The sequence below is a fragment of the Grampus griseus genome (assembly GCF_964374135.1).
Source record: "Grampus griseus genome assembly, chromosome: 1".
In the NCBI taxonomy this organism is placed as follows: Eukaryota; Metazoa; Chordata; class Mammalia; order Artiodactyla; family Delphinidae; genus Grampus; species Grampus griseus.
The window spans coordinates 59,850,176-59,865,179 of NC_139017.1; the positions used below are offsets into that span (position 1 = coordinate 59,850,176).

General features: G+C 44.1%; 1 protein-coding gene across 1 annotated transcript; it reads right to left on the bottom strand.

The window, feature by feature from the left end:
* Positions 1-178: 178 nt before the first annotated feature.
* On the bottom strand, positions 179-14,205 carry LOC309823311 (quinone oxidoreductase-like protein 2; the record flags this gene model as incomplete). The annotated part of the gene is given in 10 exon segments (XM_082655516.1): positions 179-301; positions 305-422; positions 2,641-2,801; positions 7,143-7,236; positions 8,112-8,221; positions 9,231-9,296; positions 10,076-10,134; positions 11,803-11,899; positions 13,988-14,161; positions 14,164-14,205. Coding segments are annotated over 10 exon segments (1,044 nt in total), but the record flags the coding sequence as incomplete, so codon positions are not given.
* Positions 14,206-15,004: the final 799 nt, after the last annotated feature.

The window sequence follows — 15,004 nt, forward strand, 5'->3', positions numbered from 1 at the left end:
GTATACAGCCATACAACCCAACAGGGAGAAATCCTATGACTCTGCAGCCTGTGACACCTCATTATTCTGCACTGTGTTTACTCTTTAATTCTATAAAAGGAGGATTTATAGTACCTAGAGAGAAACTATCCAGTAGTTTGGCACAGATTATTTCCTGGCCTTATCTACAACACATCCCTTAAGAGCGTCTCACTTCCTCCAGCTTAAAAACCGCTCCAATGTATGGCTGGATGCACCCTTCCTGGCAGTACTGAATTGCTGAGGACAGGCCTCTGAAGAAGAGGGGAAAGTTCTGGTCCTGCTATCGGCCCCAGTACAGCCCCATGGCAGAGATATTCTTCAGGAGCAGAAGACTGGCCGGCACAGAAGCAATGGTTCCTCCAGCAACACCCACCACCACAATCCTGCCCTCCCATGCCAGGCTGAGGGGAAAAGGAGAAGAAAAAAAGATTATAAAAGGCAATGTACATTCACAGCCATTAGGATGGCTACTATTTAAAAAAAGAAAAAAAAAACAGAAATTAAGTGTTGGTAAGGATTTAGAGAAATGGAACCCTCATGGACTGTTGGTGGGATTGTAAAATGGTGCAAATGCTATGGAAAACAGTATGGAGGTTCCTCAAAAAATTAAAAATAGAACTACCATATGATCCAGCAATCTCACTTCTGAATCTATATCCAAGAGAAGTGAAAGCAGGGTCTTGAAGAGATATTTGTACACCCATGTTTACAGCAGTACTATCTATAATAGCCAAGAGGTGGAAACAATCCAAATGTCCATCAACTGATGGATGTTTAAACAAAATGTGTTATATACATACAGTAGAATATTATTCAGCCTCAAAAAGGAAGGAAATCCTGTCACATGTTAAAGCATGCATGAACCTTGAGGCCATTATGGTAAGTGAAATAAGCCATTTACAAAAAGACAACTACTGTATTATTCTACTTATATGGGGTATCTAAAGTAGTCGAATTCATAGAAGCAAAGTAGAATGTGGTTACCAAGGGCTGGGGAGAAGCGGGGAAAGAGGAGCTGTTGTTTAATGGATATAGAATTCAGCTTTGCAAGAAGAAAAACTTATGAAGATCTGTTTCACAACAATGTAAATATACTTAACACTACTGAACTTACACTTTACCATGGTAAATGTAGCAAGTCTTTTGTTATGTATTTTTTACCACAATAAAAAACACACAGAATGAGGGGAGAGAAAGCAATGTACATTAATTCAGAGAGACAAAGTAGGTTTTGGGGGTGGGGGCAGGTGTGTAATGGGTACAGAGTTTTTGTTGGGGATGTTGACACAACATTGTCAATATGTTTAATTGTATACTTACAAATGGTTAAAATGCTAAATATTAGGTTACTGTATATTTTACCACAATTAACAAAAAAAGCAACATGCATTAAACACCCAGCTGGGAATTCCTATTGACCTTACAAACTGGCAGGGGTGACCCATTCTACACCAATTTGTATTCCTCAGTAGGAAAATAGAAAAATAAGCCGTAAGCAAGATAGTAGGGGGTCAGAGAAACTAGCCAGTCTTGTAAGGGAACCCACTTTAGAATCAAAACTGTCTATTTAACTACTCAACTACTTTGTGGAAGGGAATCAGGTATAAACAGATATCATTCCAATGCTGAACAACTCAGTTTGAAAATTTTGAACTTAGGAAGCAAGAATAAGAATTCAGACACTCTCATGAAGCATCATTTGCTTTACACTAAGGCTTACTTTAGGACTCATTTAATTTATATACTTTTCTAGGGAATTTTGAATAATTGACAAAATACTATTACCTGGAAGGCAAGAGAAGGGTATGAATTAGCAGTCCTCTGTCCTGGCTCCCCATTTAGTCAACACACTCCTCCCTTTGCCTCCTGTCTAAGCACAGTAGTGGACACAGTGCAGTGATGCACAGGGGCTATAGAACCACATGGATCCCTTCTGTGGGCAAGCTGCTCTCTCTGCTTCTGTTTCTTCTACTTTAAACTAAGATAAACCACAAAACTGTGCTTACCAGGATGACACAAGAAATGAAGTTAACATTATCAGAGCCCTTCAGGGTCTCTGGTTGAAACAGAATGAGAATCGGTGTGGTTACAGCAGTCCCATGAAATCTCCAGTGATTTTTTTTTTTTTTTTAATAAAACAAGTCAAGGAGACACCTATACTGGTGGCTGCTTCAGAAACCAGTAAGATCAAAAGAGTCTGTACCTTGCTGCTCAGTGAACTGGGAGACTGCCACCCCAGTAATTCTAACATCTGAACAATGATCTCAAGAATTACCGACACCATGTATATAAAGTAGTTAGTGGGGGCAGGCATAGCTGAATTTAACACATGTATAATTTCTAAAACATTTGATATTGCCAACTAGAGAGTCCGCAGTCGTTTTTTGGATATTTTCCAGTTGGCTATTTTGTTTTTGCTATATTTAAGCATTTCCTGATTTTCCCTCTGCTTCTATTCCTTTTCACCCAGCCACTCAGCTGTTCTCGTTGATGCCAGTGGCTATGGGAAAAGTGAGCAGCAAAGACAAAAAAGAAGCAAGGCCAGAAGGAAGACAGAGGTCTGGAAAGGTTTCTGCAGAGGCCCAGGTCTAGCCCACTCGGGAGGACCACTGCATGTACCTGCGGAGAGCCTCCAGGAAGATATCTCCTTCCACGGTATCAATGACCACGTTCACCCCGCCACTGCCCACCAGCTTCCCCACTGCTTCCTTCAGGCTGCCCTGACTGTAGCTCACGATGGACTGTGCACCCCTCTGCATCGCCAGCTTGCACGGCTGCAGCTATTACCTACATAAAGAACACAATGCTTCTGATGGTCCAGAATACATACCAAGAAGGCTCACCCCACCCACCCAGCCTCCAACTAAAGAAGGAAACCAGCGTGACCTCACTGTCCTAGCATCAGCCTCAACCCAACACATAAGGCCCATCACACAGCACCATCACACTGGCCCCTGCATACCCACTGGCAACGTGATCCACATTTCCAGGAATCCTGGAACCCCAGTGGGTCTAGCTAGGCGACAGTTCAGGAGACACTCACAAGTTCTTCTCCAAATGCAAATTAAAACCACCATTTATTGAGTACCCACTATGAGTCAAGTAGTAAGGACACAAGCTAAATAACCAGCTTAGAGTCAAAAAAGCAAGATCCAGCAGTATGATGGCAGAAGTACTGCCATCATACTGGGTCCAGTATGTGCAAGCTAGAGGTGTCTAACCTCGATCTACAAGATCAGGAAAAACTTCTCAGAGGGTAAAACATGATTCAATGGAAAGATCTTGAAGTCAGACAGACCTGAGCTCAAATCCTGGCTCTACTACTAACTAGCTGTATTACCTAAGGCAAATTACTCAGTAAGAACTAACACTTACATGGTGCTTACTATGTGCCCAACACTATTCTAAATGCTTTACATATATTAATAACTCATTTAATCTTAATATCCCAATAATACGCATACTATTATTATCCCCATTTTAAAGATGAAGAAACTGAGGCAAAAGAGGTTAAGTATCTTGCCCAAGGTCACACAGCTCATGGGAGGCAGAACTGGGATCCAAACCCAGGTAATTCGTCTCTAGAGTTCATGCTTTTAATCTCTATTTTGCCTGCCAACTCCTCTAAGCTTCAGTTACCCCATCCATAAAATAAGATAAATTTTTAAAATTAAATGGAATACTGTCTATAAAGCACTTAGAAAACAAAGTGTTGGATAAACTGAATCTATTGTTACACATATGCAATCGTTTATTCTATTTAAACCTCATAAGAACATTATGGGGGAGGTACAGTTACTCCCATTCTGTAGATGGAAACAAAGACCCAGAAAGGTTAAGTATTGGGTCGGCCAAAAAGTTTGTTCAGTTTTAAGTAAAAATAAAAGACACATTTTTCATTTTCATGAAGAACTTTACTGAACAATGTATTCACTAACCGAACAAACTTCTTGTCCAACCCAATAATTAAGCCAGGATCATCCAGGTAGTAGGTGATAGAACAACTATTCAAATCCAATGCTGCTGATTCCAAAGCCCATGCTTTTCCACTCCATCACCCTGGGAGAAAGCCATGCCTAAGACCTGCCAAAGATGGCATAGATGGCTGTGGGCGATATTGTGAGGAAGTCTGGGGTTTGGAAGTCTCCAGAAAATCTTCAGACATTCAAGAATTGCCTAGAGGTGCCTTATCCCTGAGCAGCATCCACTAGCCCAAGCACTTTGGCCCCAAGGTGACATTCAGAATGTGCAAACACCCAAGAACATCTGTGTCCTTAAAAAATTCCAAACTCACCCATAACTATTTGAAACTGAAAGTTACCCTCATATACTCCCCAGTGGAACCCTCAAACATCTGCGTTTCACTGACTGCTATCAGCACACAGTGCCATAGAGGGAAGACACCAGTCGAGGGTCAGGCACCTGATTCCAACCCCAGGATTCTCTGTAGGTCCCAGTGAGGCCTGCTGTGAATCATTTTCTCTCTTCGTGCCTCACCTTCTTTGTCTGTGAAATAGGGATAATAAACACTTTCATTCCCCATCTCCCAAGGGGTCTGTGAGGACCAAGGGTAAGATAATTGCTGTGGAGGCAATGTGAAAGCAATATGAAATACTGTGAATGAAAGATGTTATCAAAATGACCTGTTCCAAGTAGGTGGCATGATGACATTATATTTTGTTTGTTTTTGCTTTAAACCATTATTGCTGCTAAAGAAAATACAGCTTAGATTAATTTTAATATCTGAATTAAAACAAATTTTTCTCTCTACTTAACTTCCTATAACTATTTAAAACAAATGGTAGGGGCTTCCCTGGTGGTGCAGTGGATAAGACTCCACGCTCCCAATGCAGGGGTCCCGGGTTTGATCCCTGGTCAGGGAACTAGATCCCACATGCATGCCACAACTAAGGAGCCCACCTGCTGCAACTAAGACCCAGTGCAACCAAAAAAAAAAAAAAAAAGTAGCAGAATCTCCTTTTAAAATAAATTAAAAATAGGGCTTCCCTGGTGGCGCAGTGGTTGAGAATCTGCCTGCCAATTCAGGGGACACAGGTTCGAGCCCTGGTCTGGGAAGATTCCACATGCTGCGGAGCTACTAGGCCCGTGAGCCACAACTACTGAGCCCGCTCATCTGGAGCCTGTGCTCCGCAACAAGAGAGGCCGCGATAATGAGAGGCCCGCGCACCGCGATGAAGAGTGGCCCCGCTTGCCGCAACTAGAGAAAGCCCTCTCACAGAAACGAAAACCCAACACAGCCAAAAATAAGTAAATAAATATTTTTTTTAAAAAATTAAAAATAAATAAATAAAACAAATGGTACAGTTTTATCTTCCCAGAAATGTTAAATAGTCAGTGGTTCTAGACTTCGAGACTAACTGTGAGACTAACTAATGAGACTAACTGTGGTCTCCCCGCTAAGAGAGGTGCTAAAAGCCCTCACTTTTGAGTTGAAATGTGTTAATACTCCATGAAGAGCCTCCTGGTATCTAAGACTGCTTTCAGAACTCATATGTCCTTCCCAAAAGAAAGTCAATGTGAGAAAAGAGAGCTGCCACCTGGAGAAATTCCACACCAGTCCAATTATCACCAAACCTGTAAAGCATCTTGGCGCCTCTGGATATCCCCACCGCAGGCTACGCAGGAACCTCACACTCAGCACATCCAAAACTGAACTCACCATATCCTCCTGGGTCCTCAGTCCCAGCAAATGGCAAATCCCCAAGTGCACCTAGTTTGCGCCTTCCCACTCAATATCTAATAATAACAGGATCCCTTTTTAAGGGATCCTCCATGACACACCATGCCCTCAAACCGGCACATGGCACGAGTGACCTCAATATTCCCACAACCACCCAATGAGAAAGCATTATTGTACAAATGAGGAAACTGAAGCTGTTAAGCCAGAGACAGAGCTACAGTTTGCCCCTAGGTCAGGCTAATGTCAAAGTCTTTGTTCCTTCAACTATATCAGGATGCTCCCCAGTCACCAAATTCTCTATTTTCTTCTACTTTGGTATCTCTCTGATCATCGCTTCCAGTGCCTTGTTTCAAGTATCATCACCTCTGGCTTGGATTGCTCCAGGAATCTGTCCTATTGCCTCTGACCTTGCCCCTATCCCTCATCCCCACTGCTACGAAAGTGAACTTTGCAAAATGCAAAGATGATCATGTCACTTCTCTACAAAATCCTCAATAGCTCCTGCAGCTTCCAAGAAATGTTCAAATTCCTCAGTGTCTCATGATCTTATCTCTGCTCCGCTCCCTAGAGTCATCTCCCACTGTTCCCCACACATATCCTTTGCTCCACAGATGCTATTTGCAATTCCCTGAATGCATCACGTTAGTACCTATGTCTCTGTCTTCTAATATGTCCTCCCACCACTAAAATGGCCTTCCCTTCCCTTCTTCCTCTATTCAACTGCTATCAGTCCTGCAAAAGTCAGCTTAAACGTCCACCTCCTCCAAGAAATCCTTCTTCTCTAACACCTGCAGCCTCCGAGAAAAGCCCCTGTAGAGAGGTGGGTCTTGCTTTCATGTATTTATTCATTCATTCAAGAAATAATTATTGAGTGCCTACTAAGGTCTCGGCATGTTAGGTGCTGGGACTGCAATAATGAATCAAACAGACACTACTCCTGCCTTGATGGGGATTACAGTCCAGTGGGAGGGACACATTGATCTAGTAATGACACAAGTAAAGGATTAACCACATGCTATGAAAGAGAAGTACAGGATGCTATGAGACCACATACAAATAGTCCAGGGGAGGGGACAAACATCTCCTGAGGGACAAAGAATACTTCTCCAAAAAAGCGACATCTGAGTTTAAATTTGAAGCTCGGGGGGGACAGTTTAGAGCATTATAGGTAGAAGGAATAGAATCTTCAGAGGTTGTGAAGCGAATTGAACCTTGTCAGGTTCTAGTAACTTAGAAGGATGAGTGGTTTACTCCTAAGTCCCCTCACTAGTCTGCAAGCAAACAGATGGCAAGATCCTACTCTAGGTTACTTTACATCCCCAGTAACTTGCATATGATTTTTAATAAACAAATGAATAGATTCCATGTTTGAAAACAAGAGGTATGATATTTTTTAATGGAGAATCAAACATGCAAATACCTTGACCTTGAAGTGACCTTGAAGAACACTTGCTGCCACATCAATCACGGCACGGCCTGTGGCTCCAGCTGCTGCTGTCACTAAAACAGCTTCTCTGTGCCAGAGAAAGATGAGTGTTACTCAAGACATCAAAAATCCTCCAACGGTATGATTTCACGAACATTTTGAAGCTAGGACATTTTCAAGCAAGAAGAGAACTGAGAGGCCATTTCATTCGACCTTTCATGTACATGTACACATATATGTATGCTCTCCAGCTTCTCAGGCTGGGTTATGTATGTAGATCAGTGCTAATTTAGTCCCGTCTTGAAGACTTCCCAGGTAAGGGTCCTTAATCTCTCTAGGTAGTCTCTTCCTCATTCCAGTGGCAGCCTTCCTTTGCACTACCACTCCAATTTCTGCTTCATAAATTCTGTCCTAAAATCATTCTCCTACTAAACACTGCCAAATTTTAGAAGGTAACAGCCACTGCTCAACTAAGCCCATCTCCCTGGATCAATTCTGAGGCTCTCTGAAAAGAGCAAGAAGCTGTAGTTATGCTCCAGGTAAAGTGGGAAATTCAGCACCTCTGAGTTTGAAATATCCCACTTAGGTACACCCAACCAAGCCTCACAGAAACAAATACCACAGGCCTCCATTAAAACCAGAGTGAAGCGAGTTTAAATAAACCAGCTGGCTAAAATGTAAAGTTTTCTAGGAGGTGATATCCAGAGGAGTCAGACTTGAGGGACAGATTTCTCCAAATACATGTTGGCCAAGTTCTCAGTCTACCATTCCCTCTCAGACAAAAGGATATCCCCACTGTCACCAGACTCCAATCTTGGGTCACTCGCTACCTTCCTTCGGCCTTTTCTCAGATAGACATGAGGTAAGGGTCAGGGAAAGGAAAGGAAGGGGCAAGGTCTTAGTGGACACTTCTGGTATCAGAGAAGGTACCATCTAGCCCTCTATTGTCTACACAGTTCTCACCCAGGCTGGGTATGGGCCTGACGCTCCAAGGCCAAAGTAGCAGTGCCATAAGATACCAGCAGGGCAGCAGCTTCTCGGAGGGGGACCCTTTCTGGAATCTGCCACAGTGCCTATAAAAGAGATAACAGTGACTTAGAGATTAAGCACCTGTACCTTTTCATAGAGGCTGCTCAATATATATATTATGATTTGATTTGCAAAGGGCAACACATGTCAGGAACCAAGCCCAGTGGAAGTCAAGACCAAGCGAGCAGTGGCCAAGTTCAAGACTTGGGTGCATCACTCTTCGAAAATCCTAAGGCTGGCATCTGGATCAGGAAGGAACCAGCTTACAGAGGAGGTAACACAGGCCACTGTAGTATAATGAGTGAACTGGATGGTATAAAAATTTTACCTCACATAAAGCTGTTTTTTAAAAAAGTGTACAGTTCACCACTAGGGGGCATCATTCACATCCTGCACAAACATAGCCCACCCCACGCCCACCCTCGCTGGCAACGTTCCCAGGACTCTCTCTTTCACAAGCTTGATGTGGGGAAGAAACCCATTACATCCAGCTCAATGCCCCAAACCAGTTTTTCTACCAAAACCCCCTAACTATGGTCCACTTGGAGAGCCAGTCAGTTGCTCCGGGGCTCAGAAAACAAAATGCCCTTCTTCATTAAACCACTCTACACAAACAAACCTCTGTGCAAGTGTTGTCACACCGATATAAAAAAGGGGTTTAGGGCTTCCCTGGTGGCACAGTGGTTGAGAGTCCGCCTGCTGATGCAGGGGACACGGGTTCGTGCCCCGGTCCGGGAAGATCCCACATGCCGCGGAGTCGCTGGGCCCGTGAGCCATGGCCGCTGCGCCTGCGCGTCCGGAGCCTGTGCTCCGCAACGGGAGAGGGAGGCCACAACAGTGAGAGGCCCGCGTACCGCAAAAAAAAAAAAAAAAAAAAAAAAAGGGGCGTTTAGCATTTGAAAGAAAGAAGTGCTTGGCTGAGAAACAAGATATAACCAAAAGAATACAAAGAAAGAGAGGGAAAGGAGAAGAAGGAATGATGGATAGATGAAAAGTAAAGAAAAGAAAGCAGAAAAAATATCTCCAAGGACTAGTATTGAGAGGTAGGGCTACCTTGTGGTCAGTGATGCATTCTTCAGCCATACCATTAAAGCCACTCACGCCAATAACTCCATCTCCCTGAAGGGAAAATACCATTAAGGGTATGTTCAAATGCATGCCCTTGCTATTTATCCCTTCCCGAATTAATCCAAAAAAGAAAGAAAATCTTTCTTTCCGACCCACTGAGACACAGGTTCCCTTAATTATCTGTTCAGTGTTACTGTTCAGTAAATAATTCAGCCATTTTCTCACTACCCCCATCAGGTGGCCAAGCCAATCTGAGCACATTTTGGACAATGATAGGACTGAGCAAGAAAAAGACTAATATGGGGCTTCCCTGGTGGCACAGTGGTTGAGAGTCCACCTGCCGATGAAGGGGACACGGGTTCGTGTCCCGGTCTGGGAAGATCCCATATGCCGCGGAGCCGCTAGGCCCATGGCCGCTGAGCCTGTGCGTCCGGAGCCTGTGCTCCGCAATGGGGGAGGCCACAACATGAGAGGCCCACATACCGCAAAAAAAAGAAAAAAAGAAAAGAAAAGAAAAGAAAAAGACTAATATGAATTAGAATCCCAGTGTTCATTTCTTTCACGAGACTGAAACTTGAGAATTCTCTATCCTCTCAGTAACTAAAAATCCAGGTGCTGCCTTTTATTAGTAATAAAATATTTAACGAAGCCAGGAACTTCCACAGACTTCCTTCCCTCAATTCAGAATTAGTTTCTCCCTGCTCCGTCTCGTTTTCCCTTTGGTGTCTGCTGGCAAAGTCCAGGAGAAGCAAGACCCTTTGGCTACAAATGAGGTTAGCACATTTCTCATAGTTACCCACACATCAATTCCCTAGATTCAACTAATTTACCTCTTTCACCGTGCTGACATCTGTGCCTGTCTCCAATACTGTCCCAGAAAACTCCATTCCTAAAACAAATAGTTTAAAGATTATCTGTAAAGCCCAGCACAAGAGAGATGAGAAAACCCTGATCAACAGGCCGTCCTATGAGTCATCTGGAGCTGAGAGGGTTTGTGTTCCCCCGACCCAGGAAGAAGGGTAAGAGTGTTGTACCCAAAGCACGGGAAAGTGAACTAAGATTTCGTGATAACAACCTAAAAAGCTATAGTAGTCCCATTCTTACCGTGACACAAATGAAAATTGTAAGAATGGGCGAAAGCACAGAGAATCACGGGTACACAAGTACTTTTGACCTTGATCACTGGGGCCTCGGGTTCCTACAGCACCTCAATGACAAATTTACCATATTGTATTTATCTGTTTCCATGTCTCCTCTTCTGAACTATGAGGCCCTCGAGGACATGAACTATATTTATTCACATAGTACTTGGCTCAGTTGGATGAATTGGTGTTGTCTGCCCTTTCCTCTTCTACCTCCAAATTTCTGAATTTAATTATCATACATTTCCCACTTGAGCCGCCAGAAGAATAACTCAACTGAGTATGACATCTTCCCCCATCCAGCATTTCAACAAATACAAACAGAGGGAAATGGTTCCAATTGTTGAGACTTAACCAAGTACCCTAAGGCCAAAACACAGCAACTGTTTTGCAATCACTGTATCCCTAATATGCAATCACTGTATCCCTAATAGTATATATCTGTATAAAATATACATGTACTGTATATTTACAGTATATAACTGTATATTACTTATATATATATATACAGATACATACTAAACTATACTTATATCTCTTTTAATAAATTTCAGCAACAAAAATCAGTCATTGGTCCACATATTCAGGATCTAAATGTAATCAGATTGGGCATAATGCAAATCAGAGAGCAGGCTGCTAAGAAATGTATAACCTGTTTCTTTCTGATCCTCTGGTATTAGGTTTCTTTGGGAATGTATTCATGAGGACTGAGAGTTTTAGCTGCAACCAGATGTTTATGATCCTTCAGGGTAAAAACAAAATTGAGGCACTGTCAAGGAATGAAAGGGAATGACTATGGCCAACGATGGTTCTGATCAGGATTCTGGTGAGTATAATGATATGTAAAATTGTATTTGTTCGTTTACGCATTTTTAAAGTATTTATTGAGGAGTGGATGAAATAAGTGAAGGGGATTAAGAGGTACAAATCTTCAGTTGTAAAATAAAAAGCCACAGGGATGTAATATATAGCATAAGGATATGGTCAATAATATTGTAATAACTTTGTATGGGACACATGGTTACTGGACTTACCATAGTGATCATTTCATAATGTATGCAAATGTCACATCACTATGTAGTGCACATGAAACTAACATAACATTGTACATCAACTATATTTCAATCAATCAATCCATCAAGTGTTTATTGAGCATCTACTATGAGCCAGATACAAGAGTACTAATGGGGCTGGGGGTGGGGGGAGGGAAATAATGTTGAGCAAGACAGTAATAGAACCTTCCCTCACAGCACTTGCAATCTAGTGATTCTAATTAGTAGTGAGGCTGACATATCTAAGACACCACTGACAGCAGGCAGACACTGCCATCGTAGGGCCCAAGATGAAGCACATGGTTCTGAAAACACTCTATATCTTCTTTTTTTGAAGGAGTCACTTGGCCCCTTCGTACTCACCGGGTGTGAAGGGAAGTTGGGGCCTTTCCTGATACTGATCACGACAGGCCAAAATATCAGCAAAGTTAACCCCACAGAAATGGACATCAACTCTGACCTGCAAAGGAAATAGAGCAAAAAGGCAGAGGAGTACACATCTCTGGAAACAAAGTTCATTCAATTATACCATAATATTTACTGAATTTACTGAATGCCTACTATATGCCAGGTACTGAACTAAGTACCAGTGTACATTCATGAGGCAGAATGGACAAGGTCCCTGACCTCATGGAGCTAAGAGTATAGCAGAGAAGACAGACATTAACCAAATAATTATGAGGATTTATGTGTTAAATTACAACTCCTACACAAAATGTTAAGATAGAAATATACGGTGCCACGAAAGCACATAATGGGGAGATTTGACCTTTGGGGGAAATCAAGAGAATCCCCTGTGAAAGTAACACTTGACCTAAGAACCGCTAGGAGTTAACTATTCAAAATAGGGGGGTAGGGAGCCTGGCACAGACAAAAGCAATGGCATGTGCAAAGGCCCGGTGGTGGGGACAAAAGAAAAAACAGCTTAGTGCACAAAGAAGAGAAAAAGATGGGGCTAGAGAGCAAGGCCCACAGCATCTGAGGGTGTGTAGGGTTTGCTGAGGATCTTAATCTTTAGCGTAGGAACAGTGGAAGCCATTATAAGATTTTAAGCAAAGGGTAACATGATCAGCTGTTTTGGGAATCAGGAATTCTAGAAGCTAGAACAGGATTCCCCAGCTTATGTGTTTCATGACAGAGCTAGAGCAGAGGCAGGCCTGCAGCAATTTCTCTAGACCTTGTTAAGCAGTGGTTCTCAAAGTGTGGTCCCCAGATCACCAGCTTCAGTGTCACCTGGCAACTTGTTAGACATCCAAATTCTCAGCCCCCGACCTATTGAATCAGAAACTCTGGGGACAAAGCCCAGCAATCTGTTTTGACAAGGTAATTCTGATGCAGCCTGGACTTAAAGAACTACTGTCACAGACCAACCCAACTCAACAGGGCTTGGAATCACAGGAGGAAATGAAGGCTGAGAGACAGAATCGGTGACATTCATTTATATATTTGTTTGTTTACATTTCCCATATCATACAGAGGTGACCTTATTTATGAGAAGATACTTTATGGGCAAAATGGATTCATTCAACAATATTTTAAGCATCTGCCACATGCCTATGTGGGGATTTAACATTAAATTTAACGTTAAATCCTATGGGGATTTAACGATGGATAAATTCTCATAGTCCCAGCTCTCAGGAGCTAATATCTGACACACCAGTCCGGACAAATAACAGAACAAAGGAGCCCAGCCCTCAAGCCTATGCACATTGTGTGCTTGACACAGTTGCTGACATGTACAGCACCTATAAATCCTCAAGCCACTCCACCTTGATTCAAGGTGAACATCTTTCAGCATGTGAATCCCAGGAAGCAGACTGGTTGCTGTCCTGCGCTCACCCAAATAATCTATGTAGTCACAGGGTCCATGTTAGTGACACTTCAGGGCTGCAGTCACATTTCTCCCTCTCACCAGCGGTCCCCAACCCTGAGACTCACTGCCTGCTTCACCTTGTCAGAGGTTCTCATTCTCCACGCCAGGTGACAGTGTTACCAAGGTGATCAACAGGCAAAGCCCAAGTGGCTACCCCATTTTCCACCACCCTAAATGTGGGTAAATGCCCACAACCCTAATATAACCCCACCCACCCCAAATCACTGCAGTACACCAGGGGAGGGAACAAGGCACATTATCATGTAAATAGCGTTAGCGGGCTGGCTGTGGGGGAGGAGGGAGGGCAGATAATTAGATGCTGATATTGAAGAAGAGGATGCAAAGCATGGGGTCCATTTATCTGTGCTAAATCAATAACTTGCAGGTGGTTATGCAAAGTCGTGTGCAAATCAGAATTCTCTGTTTCTAAGGCAACAGCTCTGGGGACTTCTACATTTGTGTTCTGGGGAACAGTCTTCCTTTTGCGCTTCGGCCTTTTTGTGACCCCTGAAAGGGCCTTTCTAGAAGCCCAGCACGAAGTTGCGCTCCAGTCTCGCGGGCGCCCCTTAGCTGAGCACTCGGGAACTCAGTTCCGGTCGGGAGCCCGCGGGGCTTGGGTGGTGGCCGCGGAGAAGGGGCGTCTAGGGGGTCCCGGGGCCAGGCCAGTCACCCTACCTCACGGGGCCAGAGATGGCGGGGGACCGCCTCCTCAAAGGCCAGGGGCTGCTTCAACTCGGCGCCCAGCGCGGCGCGGCCGCGGTAGTGCCTGCCGCAGCCCTGCCCGGCCCTCCTGCAACGCAGAACAAAGGCTCGGGTTCCTGGGGGCGAGCCGGTTAACGCCTTTGGAGGTTCTGTGGTGAGTCAGGGCCGCACCTGCAGAGCCACGCCCGAGGCAAGCACAGTCCTCACGCCGACGCCGACGCCAGGGCCCCGCGCAAGTGTCGACAGAGGGGGAGGTCCGAGCGCGGCAGGAAGAGCAGGACGCCGCCCGCCCCGCCCCGGCCGCCGGGGACTCGCGACCCGACCCAGGCTGGCGGCAGCGGCCGGGACCGCGCCACGGGCCAGTCCCACCCGCGGGAGTGCCGCGCTTCTCCCGGGCGCCCGGGCCCCCTGGTCCCCCGGGGCCCCCTGCAGGTGGAGCCCACTGTGGAGTTGGGGGCGGGGATGGAGGAAGATGAGTAAATAGAAACAGATTCCCGGAGATTAACCTTTGTTGGCATTCTTTGTAGCAAGTTCAGGAGACTTTAAAAACCACACTTGGCGGTTCTTATACAGAGAACAAACTAGTGGTTAATAGTGGAAGGGGGGGTGAGAGGAGGGGCAAGATAGGGGAAGGAGATGAAGAGGTTCAGACTACTAGGTATAAAATAAATAAGATGCAAAGATGTAATGTAGAGCACAAGGAATACCGCCAATACACCTTTAAATGGAGTATAATCTAGAAAAATATTGAATCACTGTGTTGTACACCTGAAACTAATATAACATTGTAAATCAACTACTTCAATAAGACAATGTATAAATAAATAATTAGGGGTTGGGGGGGTCCTCTGCATGTGTGAAATCCTAAATGCATAAAGGCTTTAATGTCTACCTTCAACATCCTATTAGGATTCAATTCTTGTTATTAATTTTCTCACACTTACTGGACCACTTACTTACACTAAAACTGTACAGTTACTAGCAATCCAA